General features: G+C 33.3%; 1 protein-coding gene across 3 annotated transcripts in view; it reads right to left on the reverse strand.

The window, feature by feature from the left end:
• Positions 1-22,457, reverse strand: part of LOC138317645 (protein c-ets-1-B-like) — a 72,019-nt gene that overhangs the window by 23,885 nt on the left and 25,677 nt on the right. The window contains exon 1 of one of the 3 annotated variants that reach the window (XM_069259454.1): positions 4,275-5,486. The exons of the other annotated variants lie outside the window; for them this stretch is intronic. Coding sequence (XP_069115555.1) covers positions 4,275-4,383 — 109 coding nt within the window. The 5' untranslated portion in view covers positions 4,384-5,486. Of the gene's footprint in view, positions 1-4,274; positions 5,487-22,457 lie in introns of those variants that run through there. 3 annotated transcript variants of the gene reach the window in all.

Genomic DNA, 22,457 nt, shown 5'->3' on the forward strand with positions numbered 1-22,457 from the left:
CGATTTTGCGTGATGTTGCTTTGAATGCGAAAAAAATGATCAATGGTAATATTGAAAAATAACTCAATCATATATAGCATTATTTCAAAATTCAAAAGTCTCATTTTTATCAAAATTGTGAAAATAATGTTCTCGCATAAACACTAGGCTATACATTATTCTTTTAAGCGTTATATCTTAATTAGTTTGGGTGATCAACTTCTAAATTCACATTTTATTGATTTCTGATTTATTCTTTTTTCCTCTTATTTTCCAACGCATGTGATTTAGTAGCATGCAAACAGAAATCATGATCTATGTTATGGGAATGTTTGAAAAGTAACATTTACATCAACTGTGTACGTGCATTTGAAGATTTTCAGGAGCTTGAGAAAAACGTGACAAGCCAAATTATCAATGAAAGTATAACCACTGCACAATCTACAGATCTGAAACGTTAAAAGAGATTTACGTAAGAGACCTTCACCAGCTCACACCCTGACTCGTATTTTGAATTCAAACAAAACATCAGTGTGTACGTGTCGCATAGAAAATCGGAACTAATGAGCAAGCTTCTAGTGAGTCAAGTGTTCTGGTCGTATGTAAATATAGAAAAACGTCCAATTAAAACTGGCCTTACATTAAGTGTCTACATCCTCAACTGTAGCTTACTGAGGGTCAAAGCATCATATAATGAGTAAGTACTTACAACAGTCACGACAAGTCACCAAACCAAACCCTATTCAATTGATTCTCAGAATTACCTCCCTTTTCAACACTATTGAAGCAGTTTTTGAATGTAATAGATTTCAACTTCTGTTCAATATTTATCATCACAGTGCTATGTTCTGCAATACTTAGTTATATATCTTGGAATTATTCAAATATTGCTGAAGAAAAAGAGCAATATATTAATTTCTAAGGAAACTGCAATTGCATTGTGGGAATGTCTGTAGGTCCTTATGATTACAAGCATTGCTCAAAAAGTCTATGCACAGTGCAGGGGATGTTATATCTAGATCAAATTATAAACAAGATTTAAAAGTTAATAGATATTGTAGGTAAAAATGTTCAATGTATATCATATATTAATTCTAAAGTAAGTATGTATGACTCAAGTTCATTGACTTTAATACTGATCTACCTAGTATCCAGTTTGATTATATCAAGATTAAGGAACAATAATCCTTCAATATCTGATGAAACGAAAATTTTGAGATCACATGATGACCTAATCTGTCCTAGATCTTGTTTTCTACCTATATAACACTCCTATCTTACCTGTATCTCACCTGTACATTATCATTACCTGTCCAGTTACCTGATAATCTTGTTATTCCAAATCTGACTTAAGGGGGTTGTTTTACCCAAGGGGCCACTTAAATCCATTGTACCAATATATGTCTGAAATTTTACCCACAGGGTATTCATGTCAGTATACAAGAAAATCTTTAACTTTTTCAGTCGTTGGTGACTTAAGGGTAGATTATGTCATCATCTTTACTGAGATTTAATAAACTGGACAATGGTCAGTGTAGGACTGACCCTTCCTGTCAAAACTGAAAACCATAAATTAAAGCAGCATTACCTGCTAAATGCCAAAAAAGTTTTGACACAAATAGGCAAATAAATGTGAAAGTTATGTGGAAAATTAACTGTCACATATATACCAATTAGGGTATGTACGATTTGGCATTGTTCAAGTTGAACATTACAATTTGAGAGAACATCATGTTATGTCATCAGAAAACAATTTAACAGGTCAATCACTTACCTAATACAAAGTGTCAGAGGTTAAAACTATAAATAAATCTGACATATTGGCTGCCATTTTCTAACTATCGTGATGTCTTTACTGTCTAATTGAATTTAACTAATTACTCTGTTAAAGATGGCAATTAATGATATGTTAATTAAAGCAGAATAATCTCTATTCCATTTTAGGAATTAAGTTATTCTAATAATTTATTCTAAATTAGGTTATCAATTAGCCACCATTAGGTTTTCAAGGCCTCAAAATTTTAATATTTTATATTAAAAAACAATTTTTTTGTTAGTTAAACAATACTCTTACCATATTAATGAAAGCCTGGATTTTAATTAACATAATTAATTTTCAAATACTTTTCCAAAGATCAGCCTTTAGTTTGAGAAAATCAGTCACTGGAATATTTCAATTGATAGATTTTTACTTTTGAAAAATTCTATATCCCTACCTACATTTCATGGCATTTAAAGCTTTGGGATATCAAATTAGAATCAATTAATTGTATTAAATATCAATTTTCCATGTTTTTCCAGTTGCACTAGTATCATATACGCAACTGTAAGAACACATGGTAGCTCTCCTATTTCATGTCTAATATAAATATTTGATAATTTGATGACTTTGATAAATTTGTTTCATAATTAACATAAATAGCAAAACACAAGTTCATAACAACATTTCAAGCCTGACTTCTAGCATCATATATTATTATTTTGCCATTTGTCCGTCCTCTCTCAGGTTTCAAAAACAGAAAATGATCGATACCCAGAGCTTTCTAATTTACAGTGATGGAAATGACCATTTTTTTGGAGTAATATTTCCATTCACTGTATTTCATGAATGAGAAATAATACAGTTTCATATCATTTACAAAGTCCAGATCAATATCATGTATTCTATACAAAGATAATTGTATTGGGCACACAAAAATCTTCATACAAAATTAATAAACATGGCCGATTGTCTTGATTTCATTCACATCGAGCCGTATTCACCAGGTAAATATTAAGGTAATTTGGTCTCAAAATAAACGTCCAGTAATGAGTTATTTATGAGGAAGATGAATTACTCAAGCAGTATTGTTACGAAAACAACATATTTAATGAAGGAATTAATGAAGCTAGGACTATTCCCTGACAAATATGAATGAAAATGTAACAAAAGAATTCATAACTTTATATTGTTATTGTCCCGGGCTTCTAAATATAGAAACAGTCTTTAACAATTAAAAACAGGGTTTTCAAACAAAACTCCACTTTTAAAAGAATTCTTTTTCAAAAGGGCTATACATACGAGAACAAGCAAACGTGTAGCAGCTTAACAACACAGAAAACTGTAGATTATATAAAGTATCAAAATATACAGAGCTGATTTACTTAGATAGCAGGGACGGTTACATGGAAAACCAGGCCGATGTTTGTCTGGGGAGAAAATACCTTTTGTTTATTCTCGTGCTTTGCATCAGATAATGATCATATTCAGAAAAACAACTGGAGCATTATGTGGGGCCTAATTCATATTCAGACTGAATTATATACAAGGGGCCAGCTACCTTCTTCAAGCATTGCATAACAAGACCTTCAAAGACGTGAAGATTTTCTGAAGTAAATATAAATTATCCTTAATTATCCAGTCGTTTCTGCAGACAATGATATTAGGACATGGATAAAAAGTTGATTGAATAAACTGAAAAGTTCAGTTTGAAAAGCAAAGCTGGACAGTGGCCATTTTGAATACTCAGGGTAATAAAGAGTGTTGGGAAGAATATTTCCAGAAGACTTTCATATCTTATTCAAACCTACTCACAAATATGTTTGATATTAAGAGATCGTAATTTTAGTATATCATAAAAACTTAGGAGTCAATTAAAATATTAATTACTGAACTCAGATGACCATCAATTCTCTACTTTCACATCCAAACTTCATTTTGTATACATTATTAAGAGATTTCACCAAAAGAGATTTCAGTAATACAGTATGTTTTTGAATTAAGACATTTTTTGTAAAATCTCAAAAAAATATTGCTACTGTTCTAAAATTCTCATCACACTATTATACACTTATGAAAAATTTCATATTTGAACCTATAAGAGCTATTTTGCAAACTTTACAGTTGCGTGAAAAAAGCAATCATGTGACATTAAATTTCAAGAATATCTATCTCCAAGAAAAGAAATGATTGAAGGTGGCAGTGCGAACAGTTCAGTATACACCTGCTTGCCTTATAATGCTGCGACAAACTCCAGTACTTTAAATAGTACTTGGGTGTTTATCAATTAATCACAAGTTTGATGCAAACTGTTCAAAATGTCATTTGCCTCTTCTAATTGTAGCAATCATACAAAGATGTCAATTCGAAAAGGAAAGACTTTAGCAGGAAATATTGTCATAAGTAGTAACAATGTACAGACAATTATCTCCCTATCAACCTGTCGTGATAACATCAACTTTCATTTCAACAATCTAAATTTACTGATATTTTTCTTTGTTGTTTTCTGAGGTTTGAGAAATTAGCATTTTCCTACCTTCAGTTTTGTTTGAACTTTGTCGTCCATGGGTATGCCAGGAAGGAAGAAGGAATACCGGAGCTCTTCTCTTTCCGTGTCCGTGACGCTCCAAAGTCGGAGTAATCATTATTGTTATTGCAAATTTTCCAAAATAGACTACGAAATTCTGTAGTGTTCTTGGTTACATTCGTTGACCGAAGTGGCTGTAGTTTTAAACTGCTCAGATCAACTGGTACACCCAAGCCACCATATAAATCACTGTATTTAAGCATTCACAGCTACCTTCATTTTTTTCTGTTGCTAATTATTTTCGCTAGCGGCCTCTACAGTCGTAGTAATTTGGTACGGCTGCCACTTGAGTGTTTAGATCTCTGTCAAAATTAAGCATTTGAAATCCATGCACACTGAAGATATAACTGTTTTTCGAGCAGTTCACCAACAAGCTGCGAGCCTTGGTAGGTTTCAATACTTATCTGAGCTAACACATTCTAAATGTAAGTTAAACAATGCAGACATTTAAAGTAATTTGCAATGATTAATTCCCATGCATTGTAGTGATGATAAGGCAATTATGTATATCTGGTCTACCTCCCGCGGGCAATGTGAAAAGGTCTGTCCGTTGCACCAGAAAATGACCAGCCTGACCAGAGAGTTCAGTTATATATCTGGTCCATTTGTATCACAGGTGATGAATGTCACAGAACCCTTGATTGCAATTGCATACCTGTACAAATGTCCCGTGTAACTACTCAGGTGCTCTTGCTAGGCGGGTAATTGTTCCTTCACAGGTAAGAGTTCTGTTGAATCCCCAGGGGGCTGTAATGATCTGCTGATCCCTACCTTTTTACACCTCTATGAGTCCATGATCTTCATGTATTCAACTCTAGTCTTTTCTACACCTTTTCCTGGTGTGATTTTTAACTTCAGTGTTCCAGCCGTTTTAGCCAAAACAGAGCTGCCTAGGGTGGTATAGTAGATATAAGTCTTCTGAATGGTCAGCTAACACCTCAGCGGTCAACAGTCAATGGGTAAAATCCCTATGTTTTCTCAAAGTGACCATTCCCATTTGTGAGTGCTTTGTGTACACACTAAGCCTTAAGTACACATAGGGAGCCTCTGCCCCACGCTAACACTCTGATTTTATGAATGACGCCAAGGTTTGTATGAATGAGTACACCAGCTAAAGCACACACTGTCCTGGGAAATTATAGTAGAGCCCAGCCACACTTATGAATGAACCACTTCTGTTGCCTGTTACCCATAAATCACTAGTTCACCTTTAGTCCAATGGCAGCCAAGCTCATTTACATAGCTCCACCCCCTTGTAATCCCTGTAGGTTTATGAATGAATGGTTTATCAGCTGGGCCCCTGTGAGATAAGTAGCGTGGTTGACCTAGTTGATAAAATGGCATGAGGCACCCGAAGGGATACTTTAATTTAACTTAAACACAAAAACAAACAAAAGCATTATCTTGCGTTCATTTACACAAACAGAACTAATCACACTGAAGCAAATATACTGTACAGTTATCATTTATGCAATAATAAAAATATAGTAAATTAAGCTGGTTGAATTTTTTTTTAACATTTGCTTGTAGTCCGCTACCCTACAGGGCTGCCTTCTGAATGAACCACAGTTAGTTTATCCACAACAGTTGGCCCAGACTATAACTGTGACCACTGTACAACCATGTAGCCAAAGTTTCTAATGAACGAGGATTTCTTACAGACGCCAAGCTGTTTAATTTTCTTGGATGAATTCTAATAGATATACCCCTCCTTCTAGTTTGTAAGGCCGGTGTACAAGACAGTGTGCACAATAATTTAGCAGCCATGTATTACATAATAGTCTTTTTGTCATTCTTGGATATTGCATGTTGAGGAATCAGGGCCCAGTTTCATGAACATTCCTTAAATTTAAGGACTCCTTTCACTTAAAATTCCCCATAGGAAAGCATATTTTAAGGACGGCTCCTACGTTAAGATTTTTCCTTAACTTCTGTAATGCTTCCCTTTGGAGAATCTTAAGTTAAGGGATTCCTTAAATTTAAGGAATGTTCATGAAACTGGGCCCTGGGGTCCAAAAGTTTTGGTAGCTAGGGGCGATCAGAGCCAAAGTCTGAATCTAATATTCTGTCCTCAAACCAAAAGAATATAATTCTTTTCTATTGGTCATTTCAATATTTCAGAAGTAGACTAGTTTTCACTATAGCTGAAGTATATACAATTCACAGATATATACAGTTCAGACAGATCTATATTGTCATTCATGTACAAAAGGATCAGGCACAAGTTATTATTACAATTAGCTCTATATATGTTCCTTCTTAACAAAAACAACATGAACAGCAGTGCTCTAGTTAAGACGAGTACACAGGTAAAATACCCATTGAAAATCTGTTAATTACCCTTATAAACTATATGAACATGTACACATTACCCCTACAAATATCTGTTTTACTCAATTTTACTGAATTTTGATTTTTAAAGAAAGAGAACAATATAAAGAGATGCGAGAATGATCAACACCCACGTTGGTCTCAACTTTACACAAGTATAGACCTGGAGAATATTGAGGATGTTTATAACTATTGTATGAACAGTTTAAGAACCTGTGAATCATCTACTTGTCAATTAGCACTGTACAGCAAACAACTGTGTGGCAGAATAAGAATTTTTAAGCCAATGCCTGACATGTCCAGGGGGTGAATATACCTATGTTAGTGATCAATATTATGAAGCATAGCATATCATGTTTTTATGGAATTCAATCCCCTCCCCATGAAATGTGTATGGGACAGGACACAAACTATATCAGTGAATGGTCCCTGCCATAGTAAAATTGTGTTTATAATCCTTCAATGATTGGAACAAGGACAAACAAAATACCCCTAAAGATTCTATTAGCACCATACAGCAGCTAGTTAGTCCTATAAATTAGGTCTGAAAGTGATGCACAATGTAATATTGTTCACGACTTCTTTTAACAATGTTTCACAATTTAAGATTATGCCTCGGTCTTTATCTTGGAGTCAAAGAAGTAACACCAGAGCAACACAAGAAGTAGCTAATAGGTTTCAAGTTTCTCTTAACCTAGAAAAAGTCATCTTGAACAATTACAATCTAATTTGGTAAAAATTACAAAACTCAGGATGGCGTAATTCTGAAAAACCACAAAGGGCTGAGGTACCGTCATTTTTATCCATCATAATTACTTATCAACAAGACATTTATGTTCAAATTTCACATTTTCAGATCTTCCAGCCTCAAGTACTCAAGGGAACCCTCCTACACACCACACAACTGGAAAGTTTGGTCATCTTACCAAGTCACACACACACACTACATCTGAAGTCCGGTCCTATGTTAACACACAAATAAATGCATATTTTCTATTGAAATTAAGTCTAAAGGATTCCAATTAATTGTCTAATTATTTAATTAAAACACAGATGACCAAGGATTTAAGAGAGTTCATTCAAAGGGAGGTAGTTTACATCTGCACAATGATGATGTCAGTATACAACAAAATGTGATGATAAAATGTTAAAAATAAAGATTTAATAATTTTTTGGTCTGCAACTTTATGCTTTGGCAAATCTATGACAAATATCCATCATGATTTTACAGCTACGAAGAAATATGAACGCAGTTTAAGAATTTCCAAGAAGCAAGCTTCAATCTGACAAGGCTTTCCTGGATACTTTACTAACATGTGTCCAGGAAAATTAATTTGGTGAGGCATCAGCCCTGGAGGGAGGGGAAGGAGGAGGAGGGGAGGGGGAGAACATCACCTGATGGGGCTAGTGCAGTCTACACTGATGTATATGTACCTAACATCCATCTCTTCCAATCACAACTTGTTAGAATACCCCACAAAATGTCTCTAGCAAAATCTTGCATTTCCTAACAAAGACAACAGACTTCAATACAACAAAGAATACTCATAAAGATATGATCAAGGATTCTCCCTATGTTATCAAATTGTTATTTCACAATTTAGATGTTGACGATTTTATATCTATCATGTTAAGCTAACCATACTGACCACCACAGTCTTAAAACATCTGGTTATACTTGACAGTAAACCTTAGCTGTATTTTCTTTAAATTTATGAATGAATTTAAAAGGGCACTTTATAAAAGAAGAGGCTCCTTGGGGATTTTGCACTGAACTTTTTAAACCTTCAAGAAAAATATCTCAGCTTTTGTAGATACTTTTTCATCGTTAAAGTGATATAAATGTTTTGAAACCCAATTTTGTAAAACTTTGATAAGAAAATATAAATATATACATTTTGTGCGTAAGTTCCCATAGAGGGAAGGATAGTGGTTCTCAAATTTGACTTTCACCTTTTTGTCAAGTTTTAACTTTGACCTTTTCATCAAATGCTTTAAACTTTGTTTTTATTTTATTCAAATATCACATCTTAAGATATTTGACATCAAACTATAATACATCCATTCACAAGACATTAGGAATAAAATGATTTACATCTTTAGGTATTTGATTGACCAGTCGAAAGACTAAAATTGTAACTCAGAAATTCTTCTGAAGGAAAGAGAACTTCTAAGTATTTAAAATAAAATATGTCCTTTTGTACATATATGGTACTTACCAGAATGTGGCTGACCGATTGAAATATTTGCAGTCTTGACCCAGGTTCTTAATTTGTCATTTCCACAATAACAACCTGTGGTCTTGTGATATCTATATGATAATAAAGGCCAGGGTAACAATCAATCTGAACTCACTGTGAATAAATCATCTTGTAGACATGTCCCAGAAATTAGGGAAGCAGCATGGCTGTCTGTCATCTAGAATTCTTTATTCCAAGAAATAATCAAAATCAGAATTTAATCAATTGTACTTCATCTAATCACAGAATGTTCCCAAAAGGTTCATGTTTAAAGTCAATCACAGAGTTATTGCCCCTGTTTTGGTATTTATTATATTTAACTACCTAATTGTCTCCCCTGTTTTCTATATGACAGTAAATTACCCAGTTCTCTCCCCTGTTTTTTGTCCCTGACTGGAATGACCCTTTTCTTTCCCTAAGGATAAGGATGTTTTCTGAGTTATTGCCCCTGTTTTGGTATTTATATATTTAACAACATCATTGTCTCCCCTGTTTTGTATATGACAGTAAATTACCCAGTTCTCTCCCCTGTATTTTGTCCCTGACTGGAATGACCCTTTCCCTTCCCTGAGGGTAAGGATGCTTTTTGACACAGATTCCAATAGGAAACAACTCATCATACATGTAGTTTAAGCCTTGGAGGCCGGGGCAGATTCCAATAGGAAACAACTCATCATACATGGAGTCTAAACCTTGGCGGCCAGGGCTGTTTAATACAGCTATTTTGACTACAGGATATGTTACTGGGCCTGTCCTTCTGGTTGTATGTACTTGTTATGTAGGCGTCCTTAGTCGGAAAACAAGTGTGTTTTTACATGTGAAGGTCAACTACACAACTCTATCCCTAGGACACAACTTCAACCTTAATGAAAGTTACTACCAATTCATAATTAGGTTATGATACTATCAAGGACACACTTAGCTGTAAGGTAGAATTGTGCTAATTTTGCTTATACAGCATAAACGCCACTTTATTACATAGCAAACCTTGACACATCAGTAATGTATACAGATATGTAATGCCAACTACTTGTTTGACCCAATACACACAATATGTTGGTTTTCCCATCAATTTCCATTTGTAAGTCCCTGAAAAGTTCTGAAACATAAGTAACTCATATCCAGTTACAATAATTTCAATTTTAACTAATGTAATTTAGGTTTTGAATAGTTTCTATTTCCCCTGTGGGGCCTCTGGAGAGCTGGCTAACTCTATCAATGAAACTCCAGCTCTGTGTGTGTAGAGTGTAGACCACAACTAGTTCAGTGGCACAAACCACAATGATGTAACAGCCCTCACTGTATGGGACACTAGCTGATAAAAACATAGCAAACACAAATACTGTATAAGCTAATTATTTTCGAGGGGGTAATATTTTCGCGATTTCGCGACACATTGCTACGATTTCGAAAAATTGACCAGAAATATTGAGAAATGGTTGAATGATATCTACCTTTAAAATCCATATCACGAAAATTTAAATCCTTATCATAATTATGATTTTCAAGTTTTTGGATCAAATTTTTGTCAGCGAAAATAACCGGCTATATGGTATACATGTAGCAGCTGGTGGCTACCTTGCTCAACTATGTATACAAGTCAAACTTCACCTTGAACAAGTCAAACTTACCAAAATTCGCTATTTTAGCAAAAGCTTTTGGTGTAAAGGAAATGTTCTAATACTGGGACCAATATTGTTAAACCGACTAGTTCTTCGTTTGGATGACAGTGTTATAGAGCATCAAACTGTTTTAACAGCCAGGATGATCAATGACTGTACAAAGAGTCCACATGACTCGGATCAGAACCTTTCTCCTTTGTGATAAACATCTAAGATTGGTCTGAGTTAGTACATCCTTTTATCTAGTTTGTATTTACATCATCTGAAACCAAAACAGTTGCCAGTAGTAACCTGAGGATGTATGGTTAGCTTTCAATTGTCTTTATCCAAAACAGAGACTTCATAACATGAATGAATCGTCAGTTAAGCCAAATTTCCAAGATTTCGTACAGCCAAGTTTCCAAGATTAGGCCGAATTTCAAAGATTTAGTACAGCCGAATTTCAAAGATTTAGTACAGACGAATTTTCAAGATTTTGTACCAGTGTATTTCTGCTAATACCGTGAGGATTGTCCACGTGCTGATTATGTACAATTAACAGCTAATTAAACGTGAGAGATAGAACAACACAAGTCCATTATCAACTGCAGCTGCATTAAACATCATTGATGACATCATGAAAAGTCCATTTTAATCTGCTATAAGCCTAATATTATCACCATTTCTGGTTAGAATCTGTATGCCTTGGTAAACAAGCCCACTCATGACAATAAGCCCATGTCTTTCTCATCGGATTATCTTTTTATGAATAAGCCCATGTCTTTGTTTTAAGTCAATTTCTTTATAATAAACCCATGTCTGATAATAAGCCTATGTCATTGCCTATCTCTGGCAATAAGCATGATTTTGTTGTAATTTCACACCTGAAAATTACCTTATGACAAAAGACAGAATTTTCTTGAAAACATACAACTTGGATGTCCATTAGCCTATGCCAATGTAATGTGTCAGACACAGCCTCTTTATATATATAAGGTTAGCTCTTTAGTGAAAGGAGGTGCAAAAATTCCACAAAATGCAGTTTGGGATTTTTAATTGTTCTTTGATTGCCTGGGACAACAGTTGTTACCCATGAACACTTTAAACTCAATATTCCGTGGCCTTCACTATCCTTTGTCAGTTCTAACAGGCGCTGTGTTGTTTTAAAACATCTAAAGGACCCAGACTGCAACAGGCCCATCAGTCAACGTACTGTATATCCTTTTCTTTTCAAGGCACTAGATTAAAGCATAAACTTTCTCTATCATAAATATAACTGGAACTTCTCCTGAATTTTTCGAACTATTTTAAATCATGAAGAATCTCTTTTCCTTTGAAGTTTTTAACCAATTTTCTTTTTCTCTTAATTCAAAAATCTCCACTCTTAACTTTTTTAATTTTTGGCCAAACTTGATCAGGTTTTTTCCCAAAATGTTAGTTTCAAACATCTTTACTCTTTATTTTTCTAAAGAACTTTATTTTGCTCAAATTTTAAAAAAATTGTCATTTTATTTCATTCAGCTATTGGTCAGAGTACAAGCTGCTGAACAGTTTGACCTCAGAGATTAGGGTCACTGCTCGCTCAAGTAGAACACGGTAACATCTTCATCCTGACTAAATGTACCCACTGACATCTAATATATTCACAAAAAAAGATATTAAATTTCTGCTCCCTGGTGTTCAGCAGCCCAAAAAGTCGATCAACCGTGATCAATTATTCTACAGTTAGACACGACCTGTGAAGTCTATTTATATTAGCAGTAATTGACAGAGAATGATATGAAATTGGCTCCATCAGTTTTTTTACGAGGTAAATGTATAATACCAAAGAAAAATCATGCCAACATTTTAATGTTTGAAAGAGTTATCTTCTATTTCCAGGTAAAAATACATGAAGGTAAAATTTAATAGGCACTTTACAAAAACCATTTATTTTCAACATTAAATTTAGATACGCTATTTTCAACAAAAAATCTTAACACATATTTTGGATATTATAAATACAATGAAATGTTGTGACTTGACATTTAATTAGTTCCATCAAAATCATATATTTTTTCTATCTTAAAGAAAATATCAAAGTACTTGGTGATCATTATATCATTATAAGCCATATCAAAACTGGATCTACAGCCAGAAAAAAAACAGGAACTCTTTATTATATTGATACATAATGGTATCATTTACAATAGATAACCGAAACCTTACTGTAAATTTCTTCATCTTTTTTAAATGGATAAATCATCATTTACCTGTTTTGTATGAAATAATTTAAACTAAAAGTCCAGGTCAATAAAATCAATTAAATGGTGGAGTAAACGAAGGCCTCTGAGGACAAAAAATCGTGGAACAAGTTGGTCAAGACAATGGAAACTGAGGCATTTTCAGTTTCATTCAAGCAAAGCGTACATATTGCTTTGCTAAATCTAGACAAGATTTTGATAAAAATAAATATTAAGAAATGGAAATTCAATTCATCTTGCAAGAACAATTTTTACTGAGCATGCTCTCTGCATAAATCATTTGTAATTTTCGGCTTTTAATTATAAATGGCTATCAATATGTCGTGTAAATTTCAAGAAAAAAAAGTTGTGGTTCAGGAAAGGAAAATCAGAATCAAATAAAAAACAAAGTTATTGTCAACAATTTTTCTTTCACGAAATGAAACAAATCAAAACAATAATAATGGTCTTTAACCCAACATATCAAACCACAGTTTGAAGCCAATCCTCCATTTTATATCACTTTTATTATAAAAATCCCAATTTTGGGGTTTCCCATCAAACAAGGGTTTTATTTCTATCTTGACGATGCCATTGACCGCATTCTGGGAGACATTGTAAATTCCATCTGTTTTTTCAAAGATTAAAAACAATAATATTTCTACTTTTTTTATACAGTCATTTCATTATACTTTATTAGTAGCACAAGGGTGTGTTTGAACATTTTATAACTTAAATAACCATAACTTTTAAAATGGTTAATTACTCTCCCACACTCTTCAACAATCTCAAAATGTTTTAATTGTAAAATGTCAACCTGATGGGGCAATGACCTGAACTTTTATTAAAAACTGTGAGATTCTGTTTAAACATTTGATGCTACCGATCTTGACACCTTAAGAAAGGAAAACTTCACAATCCCCTGGTGATGCTACCATTCTTATTACTTAACAGGGAAATGATGTAAAGATTCTACTGTCTTTGATCCTCAACACAATGGACAACTTTACAGCAGCATTTGAAACCTTGACCTGACAGAATATATTGCCTCTGTGGTTAAAATTAATATTTCTTTTAATCTAAACCACCAAAACACACAAAATATGGCAATATTTATATGTATAGGTTATTTTTCAAACAATTTTTATCGTTTTAAAGTTTTTAAGTCAAGTTGACGAGGCTTCACGATATAGCTGCTCTGGAAGGCATTAAATTGTTCTCATCTTCGCCTGTACATCATTATGTGTGGAGGGTCCCATGATTTTTTTTTAAGTTTTACTCTATTTCCCTGTCTATTTTCACTGATGTCAGTATGGTGTGCATTTTCTATCAAAGTCAAACAGAACATGTGTGGAACCTCCAGCCCAATACCACAGCCACCAGGATAAGTACTCAAGTACGTCTATTTGAAAATTGAGCATAAAACTTAGGAAAAGTCTTGATACCATCGCCTAGTAAAGAGCCAGTTTGATGCAGTTTTTTACAGTACACCTTCACGATCGTCCGTGCCTCCACATAAACATATGATACTACTCCATCTTGGGACATCTTGACAATTTCCTTTTCCGCGTTTCAATTGTCAGGAAACGTTCTTCATGTATTCATATGTTTCAAAACCTACCAACCTTTGTGAAGTTTGAAGCGTTGCACCACTTTACATGTGGTCCTAATAAAAAGTTTATTGCATTAAGCTTTTTTGTTGTCTTTCTCTGCAAACGTCTGTGACTGATACCATGAATGGAAACCAGTAGTTGTCAAATTGACACGTACAATCTACACATAATCTCTTAACTTGACACTTAAAAAATACACACAATCTCTTTTCTGACACTTAGAAAATACACATGATCCTTAATTTGGCCCAAGTATGTAAATCAACGAGTTTCTTAATGTAAGTCGTTAAGTAATTTTGTTGTAGCAAGCAAGACAGACAAAATGTCCCATTCCTTTTGATATCATTTCAATCTTGGTTTTTTTTTATTGTAATTTGCCCAGATTTTCAGTATTTGTCTGAAGAAATCATCTTATGTTATGGTAATTATTTACTCACTGTTTAACCATACCAGGTCATTAACAGATACTACAGAAAGTTACTGAAAATGTTTATATTCTAGTGGTAATATTGTTTTACTACTACTTGCACTTTCAAGTCCTCTACTCAGTCTTGCGTACTTCCCTACAGATACAATTTAGATTTACAATTGATATCTCTCTCAGTGTTTTAACATTATATAAATGATTGTTTATATAATTGTTAAAGCACTAAAAAGACTGTGCACTAAAATCAGTTTGGCTGATAATTTGATAAATAGCAAAACTATATGACATGCAGTTATTCCAAAAAAAATGATTTTAGTAAGTATCGGCACTTAGTACAAAACAAAACGATAAAGCTTCCAACTGATTGAATATATAAGTAAAATGTATGCTGAAAGAGAAGGTCACTACAAAAGTCGCTTGGAAAAGAACTTTTACGACTCAATTTTTGACAGTTGAGAGAGGGCAGCACCAGTCTGACACATGCGTACCCATATTCTGTCATGCGTGTGCGAAATAAACCGACGCGTGTACAAGATACCGTCTAAATTTTGGTGCAAATAAACGCTGGCACATGTCTATGTAGAGCCACTCTTGAAAATGTCAACATGAATTACCCTAGTACTGAGCATTATCACCTAAAATATCTAGTAAAAGCCTAAAACAATATCCGCCATAGATCAACGACTTTTGGTTCTAGTGGCCCAACAATACAAGTAACCATTGGATGTTCTCTGTCAAACATGATTCGGAAACCAAATTTCTGATTTAAATGTTAAAATTGAATTTTTCGGTTGGACAGTCATCTTTTCCTCCTTTCCTTACTTGTCTATAATTCCATACACCTGAATGAACTTCAGATTAAATGCCTGTCATCATATCTAAACTACTTACAAGCATAGTATAGAGCAATCAAATTATTTATAACTTTTTTTTTTTTTTTGCTTAAAGTTGAAGACAAAATATCAATTTTCTTTATCCTCTAATTAGAGAGCCATCCCTTCTCCTTAACCTGTTGACAATCCATGGTAAGCGTTTCCGAGAAGATATCCTACCCTTTCCACTTAAGCTTGAAATTTAAACATGAATGTCAATAGAATTATCAGCATAAAAGACATGGACATGACCAGAATGACCTTGTATTTAACAGTGAATAACACAGCCCCTAAGGGGCCACGGATTTCAAGTGGATTAAACTCCCCTCCCACACCCCTAACAAAGCCTCGTAATAAACATAATGAAAATCCCTCTATCTCTCAATTCCTTATTTAAACTTCGTCTAAACCTTTAAAGTCACGAAAAACTGCTTAACTTTATACAATTTGTGAGAGACTTCTAGCTATCTCACCAGATTTTAAAATAGACTGATCCAACATTTTACTTGGATTAGTATAAAGTTGATAAGAAGGGCAATATCTAAACATATTGACCTTAAATGATAATTCTTACTACGAAAATACGATCAAATGTTTTCTGATTTAGACTCAAGAAAACAAACTCTACAATATTGATTTTTAAAATTAAGATTTACCTATTTCAACTTTAGAAACGGACATGGGGACTACATCCCTCTTAACATTGTTTGCCAATCTTTAAGGTCTGACGTCAAATTTTATTTTTAATCTACAGATTTGCTAAAAATAGCAGTCAAGACTTTAACGAAACACAAATACATGACCACTTTTGCTATTTATACATCAATCTTGATCAGTAAAACATGGCTTTTTCTTGTCTTCTCTGATGTCCACTTCCTGTTGCTTGCTTATCCTACTTGGGACAACGTGGCCTTGATGTTGTCATCCCTCAGTTAATTGTTACTTGACTCGAAAGTCCAATCCCTTTTCATCTATAGTATACACAAAAACTTCCACTTACATCCTCCTTAACACATCTAAACCATTTGTTCCTACTTGTTTCTTGCGTAATGTGAATGCCGACAATTAAAAATTAATTCATTATTTTTTTGCGTTTCTATAAATTTTAATCATGCCTCACTTGATCTAAAACAGAACCATGTAAAGTAGTTATCAGGCTTGGGCAATAAAAAGCCATCTTTGTCTCTCGTTCTCAGACACACCTTTCAATTTGTCCGACATAAAAATTGAATACAATTCTGAAAATGAGTATTCAGTGATTAAATTTGAATTCTTAATATACAAACGTGACAATCTGCTTGACAGATGGAATCTATTATTTTTTTGGCAGATACAATAAAATATTTAATAGCAATTCACACAAATAAAGAAAAGGGATAGGCTATTGTTTGGTCTGAGTAAGTAGACATAGAGACTCCATTAAAATCCTTACAGAACCTACCATACAGTTAATACCTTATTTGTCCTACCTGTATATGGTATATATCTAAAAAAATTTAATCATTGATACCTGCTGAATACGAAATGTTACATATTTTAAGCCCAAAACCAATGTTGCATCATGATAAACAGGCCTCTATCTATTATGATTTTTTTATCTGTTTTCCGACTCCATTTTGACCAGTGTAATCTGCTATTCCATTTTATTGACATCAAAACAATGTGCTTTAGTGCAATCTTAAATTATTTTGATTAACAGATATTGAATGGTTTGACAATTATCAGGGGTAGAACATCAATGTTTGATAGATAATTTGAAACACATAAAGAATGCAATTTAAAAGGCTGTTTGTTTAGTCTATCAACTAATTAGTTCATTCATAAACAAAGTAGTGGCCATTTTCAGAACTGCTGTAGAATTAATAATTTAAAAGTTCATTGATAGCTAAAAGCACTTCAAATGTAAGAAGAAATATGGTCACAATATGAAATATCAAGGAATATTGAATTAATTATAGAAGTGCTGGAAATTAGCCAAAACAATGAACAAGCTGACATGAAGTGAAAAGTGCGTGCATCAAATATTTATTATTATTGTTACTTGCAGTAAACAAAAACAGAAATGGTAATAATGGTTACTTGAAATTCTTAATGTATCCCTTATCTATCTTCAGCATCAATTTGATCATCATGACCTAACGTTATTTTTTCAATTTATCAATCCTTGATGGCATACTTTTTTTTATATCAAGAATGTATAGATCATATTAAACAAATCATGATACAAAATGTAGTACACAATATCATTTTCTTTTAATTCTAGAAAGGAATCGGTTTTGTGTGTGTCGCCTTGAAAACTTCAAGCCATGTAACCTGTTTAGCATATTTCATCATAGAAAAGGATGATTTTTTTTTTCTCCAAAATACCACAAAATTTGTACAGAGAGGGAAGGGAGGTAGGTCGCCACCGTTCATGATCTAAAAAAAATATTTAAATTATCTCTGCTTGTCCAATTAAGATACAGAATCATTTTGCTTCTGTCTCAATATTTCAACAGAACTCAAGAAGCAAGATTATAATCTGAACTATTCAAGATATGCAGTCCGTGGTCTCCAATGAAATTAAAGATTATTTTGTCTCAAGTAGCTGGTTTATTTTCACTTTTTTGACACCAATTAAGAAACGCATCAAGAAATGGTTGTAACAAAGTCAAGGACAGGAATCTGTCAGTAGCGATACTGAAGTATGATTATGTCAAATTATATCTAATTGATGAGCTGTAACACTGTCATTTTAGATTCCTCATTTAATGGCTGGATTTCCTAATTGTTGACAGACTTATCAGAATAGATAGCATCATACTTATCTGTAAATCGTCCAAAGACCTGGGTAAAATTGTCAGATGCAAGTTTTCACTAATTCAAAGCAATGAACACTCTATTCATGGCACTGATGCAAGTTTTCACTAATTCAAAGCAATGAACACTCTATTCATGGCACTGAGCAAAGAAATTTTGGTCAATATTAAATGATTTCAGCATAGTTCATTAAAGGATAACACCAAAATTTGCAAGCTTTCTGTCATTTCATCATATCTTAATCAACACCAGTCAACCAACTGCCACCATTGAATATCATTAATAAAAGGACGCCTATCAACACAAGGGGGACAATCAGCACCAGGGGAGATAACTTCATCTACAATCTGTTAGACAAATACTAATGGGCATGTAAATTAATATTTTGTTATCTTCATATGTAATTTAGCAGAAGATTTTGTATAGGCAGGAGTTAACTATAAAGTCCAGACCTGTACTCAAATCTAGTCATGCCTGTTAAATCCAAGACTGACTCAAATTCAAATTAGCTTCTAGACAAACTATGATAGCATCCAAGTTCATTCATACTGCATTCAATAAATATAAAACATATCGAATCACTAAATAGTATTCCCAACAGAATATCACGACATGATGTTAGTTAAATTTTAAATTCCCAAAAACATTTTCAGAACCTGATTGAACATTATCTGATGCATTGTCAAGTTTGCATGCAGTGCATTGAGGTGTCATCATCATAGCAAAGAGAGATATACAAAAACTTTGTGCTCAATCATTTGAATAATTAATTGTCATGTAATCTACTGTTTGATTAATAATTAATTGTTATATAACCTACCGTTTTGAACAATGTGCAGATAAACAGAAGTATTAGATATCTCAAGGTGAATTTCAGGGAACATGTAATAGGTAGGTTGTTGTAAAATTCAATAAATACAACAGGTATTGTTGAAATATGAAATCCTAAGATATTCATCACTTGCCAATTAACACTTTAGTTTTAATTGTCAGTCCAGACTAGATACTAATGACTTACTGAACAGATGTTCAGTGTAATTAACACCAAATGGACGCTGATATCTCTATCTGTCCTGCTTCCTTAATTAATATTCTAATATCATTTAATTAAATACTAATCTCTCAGACCTGACTTCAAAATAAAGTAATTGTAATAATGGGATAAGTGTTACTCATTACAACCCCTGGACCTCCCTACATATTACTAATATGTTCTCCCAGCCTTTAAAATGGAAGATTTTAAAGGAGTCTTCAGGGGTGAATAGGTGATACTGGTTTAATTAGTCGAAATTAATTCTGATGCAGGTATGTTCAATTCTTTGCTTTTATTCAATTCCAATTTACTACATGAGCTTCCATTTTCTATTTCAGAGCAGACATATCTTTATTCAACGCAATTTAAAACCTTTAAACCATGTAAATCGCTGCAATATATTGCAATTCAAAACAAATATGATGAATGAAATTTTGACAAATTTTGTTGTATTCAATATTGTTTGTAGTTCTTTGGAGAGTTATAATTTACTCAAGCTAATTGATGAAAGTGAAGTTATAAATGGTCCTGTTCAATGTAATACTAAGCAGCCTCCCACTAATTACTTAAGACACCATTAGCACTCTGACCTTCAGCACATAGAATGGTCTACACAAAGCACAGTCAACCATCTTGTCTAACATATATATAGCCACAACATATACTTGACCATTTGTTTCCGAAACCATGGTAATACAAAGATGCAACATTTTTTATATTGCCTATGAACCAGACTCTTGTTGTAAGTCACAACCTAGTTTAAGTTTTGAAAATAATCATGGAATGTCTCCCAAAACTGAAGGTGAATATGTAATTATTATTTGTTTAGAGTCAGAAATAAATTAAAAGTGTATAAGTATGAAAACTTTTCTTATTTCTCTTTAATAACAAAGGTCATGAATTTGATTTTTAAAAAAAACACAAAACAAAAACTGAAATTCTTTTGCGATCCTACGATCCTATGTGAGGATTCCAATAACTAAGCCCATTTTTTTAGAATGATTGTCAAACCTAAAATTTAGTAAAGACATTGACAGGCCTTCACTAAAGTTGGTATAACAAGTATACATGAACTAACTTACCTTGCAGAAAGCTCAGATAATGCATTATGATCCAGAAGTCAGCTCTAGAGTACTTATGTACATAGCCTTGTGAGTTTTCCTGGGACGACTGTTCTAGCGAAGACGACAGCTTAATTGCAGTTTGATGATAATGTTTTTAAACAATAGCAATAAACTTATCTGAACAATGTTCAATGCTGTACACAAAATTGTCACGAAAAGTGCACAGTCCAATTTCTTCAGTTTGAGTGAAGTCACAACAGCGATAGTCTATTGACAGGAATAACAGTTTCTGACCTTGACCATCATTCCACCCTGGATGTTTGATGTGTTTTAGACCAAAGCTCATGAGACAATAGGACAATTCTGTAGGAAGATGAAGTTGTGCCGAATGTCAGAGAGAACCTGATCTGTTACACAAAAACCAAATGTGATCCAGAACTGCTGAAGTCAAACTACTGAATGATCTTATAGGTGTTGTCTGATAGGCTATAGAAGAAGGTACCAAGATGTTGTGTCCAGGTGTCTGTGGTAGGCTACAGAGGTAATGATATTGACTTGTCACTGTCACACACAGTCCCAGCAGCTCAGCCAATCTTAAAGACCCAGTCCTAATCACTTAAAGATTTCCCGTAAAAACACCTTATCACCATACCCACTTATAAGTCAAAGGCCAATGGTACATGTGAAAAGTACAAGTTATTGTATCATTAAGTTATTTACCAAATAAATGTTGGGGATTATGTTCTGTTTTGACAAGTGGTGTGACTGCATTAACACTTTCTATAAGGAAAATCAAATAACATTATCTCAGGCTATACATACACTGGCCACTCAGGGAAGATAATCCTCTTGACAGGGGAGATAATCCCCACTATAATACCCTGATTATCTATCTTGTAAACACTCCTTGCACTGTAGACCAATCACCACAAATTAACCGTCTGCCATCTATAGAGAGAGCTTTTTTTCTTTTTTTTTTACATATTGAATTACTTCATATGCAGATTTATTTAGTTCTTTTTTTGAAGTTCTGTCATATTTTTTTTTATTTTTTTCAGTATTCTAAGTGTTTACAGGGATAAGAATTTCTTATTTTTCTACCTTTAAAACATTTCATGTCACTTAAATTTATTTCCAATCAGTTACTTAAAGAATCTTAAACTCCATAAAATTTAAATTGTCTCCCCTAAAAAAATATGGTAAAGGAAAGGAAGTTCATTGGAAAAAATTTATACATTTTACACTTTCCTTTTTTCCGCAGCAGAAGCAAAAGTGTTGAAACAATTCAGATATTTAAAGGTTTTGTATAAAATATACAGCTACAGAACAATTGATTATGAAACACATTTTTGAAAATTTTCAGAACTTTTTTTTTCTGGGTTACAGAATGGTGTAGGCTTTTTTCTCAGTTATGAGTGCCCTGGATTTCAAATAACGTCAAAGATTTTCCAAACTGCCAAAGTCTTTGAATAAAGGTGATACTGATTTACACCTGTGGAAGAGTGAATATACTTGTGGCGATATATCAATGTGTGCTTATCACTGCTCAGTCTTTTATCTACAGCAACGTTTTCTGATCTGACCCTGTAGCCATCTTGATTTCATAAAACTTTCACTTGTAAACCGCATTTCCTTGTACACCTAGCACATTTTACATGGATTTCCCCCATTTAAATGGAGATTTATACATCATTTTCCAAATCATAGGTTAGTATTATTTTTGTCTGCAGTACAACAAAATCAACAATTAATATCATAAATTTTTTATCAATTTGAAGGCTACAAACATAAGACTCTTTGCAGAACCAAAATGCCATTGAAAATGAACATTTTAATTATTCAAGTGTTCTTCAACCTTCTTAAAATTATCAAATAATTTCTTTCCATTTTTTTTCTCATAATTACTCTCGAAACCAAAAGAAAACGACTT

Source organism: Argopecten irradians, chromosome 3 (genome assembly GCF_041381155.1).
Source record: "Argopecten irradians isolate NY chromosome 3, Ai_NY, whole genome shotgun sequence".
Classification (NCBI taxonomy): domain Eukaryota; kingdom Metazoa; phylum Mollusca; class Bivalvia; order Pectinida; family Pectinidae; genus Argopecten; species Argopecten irradians.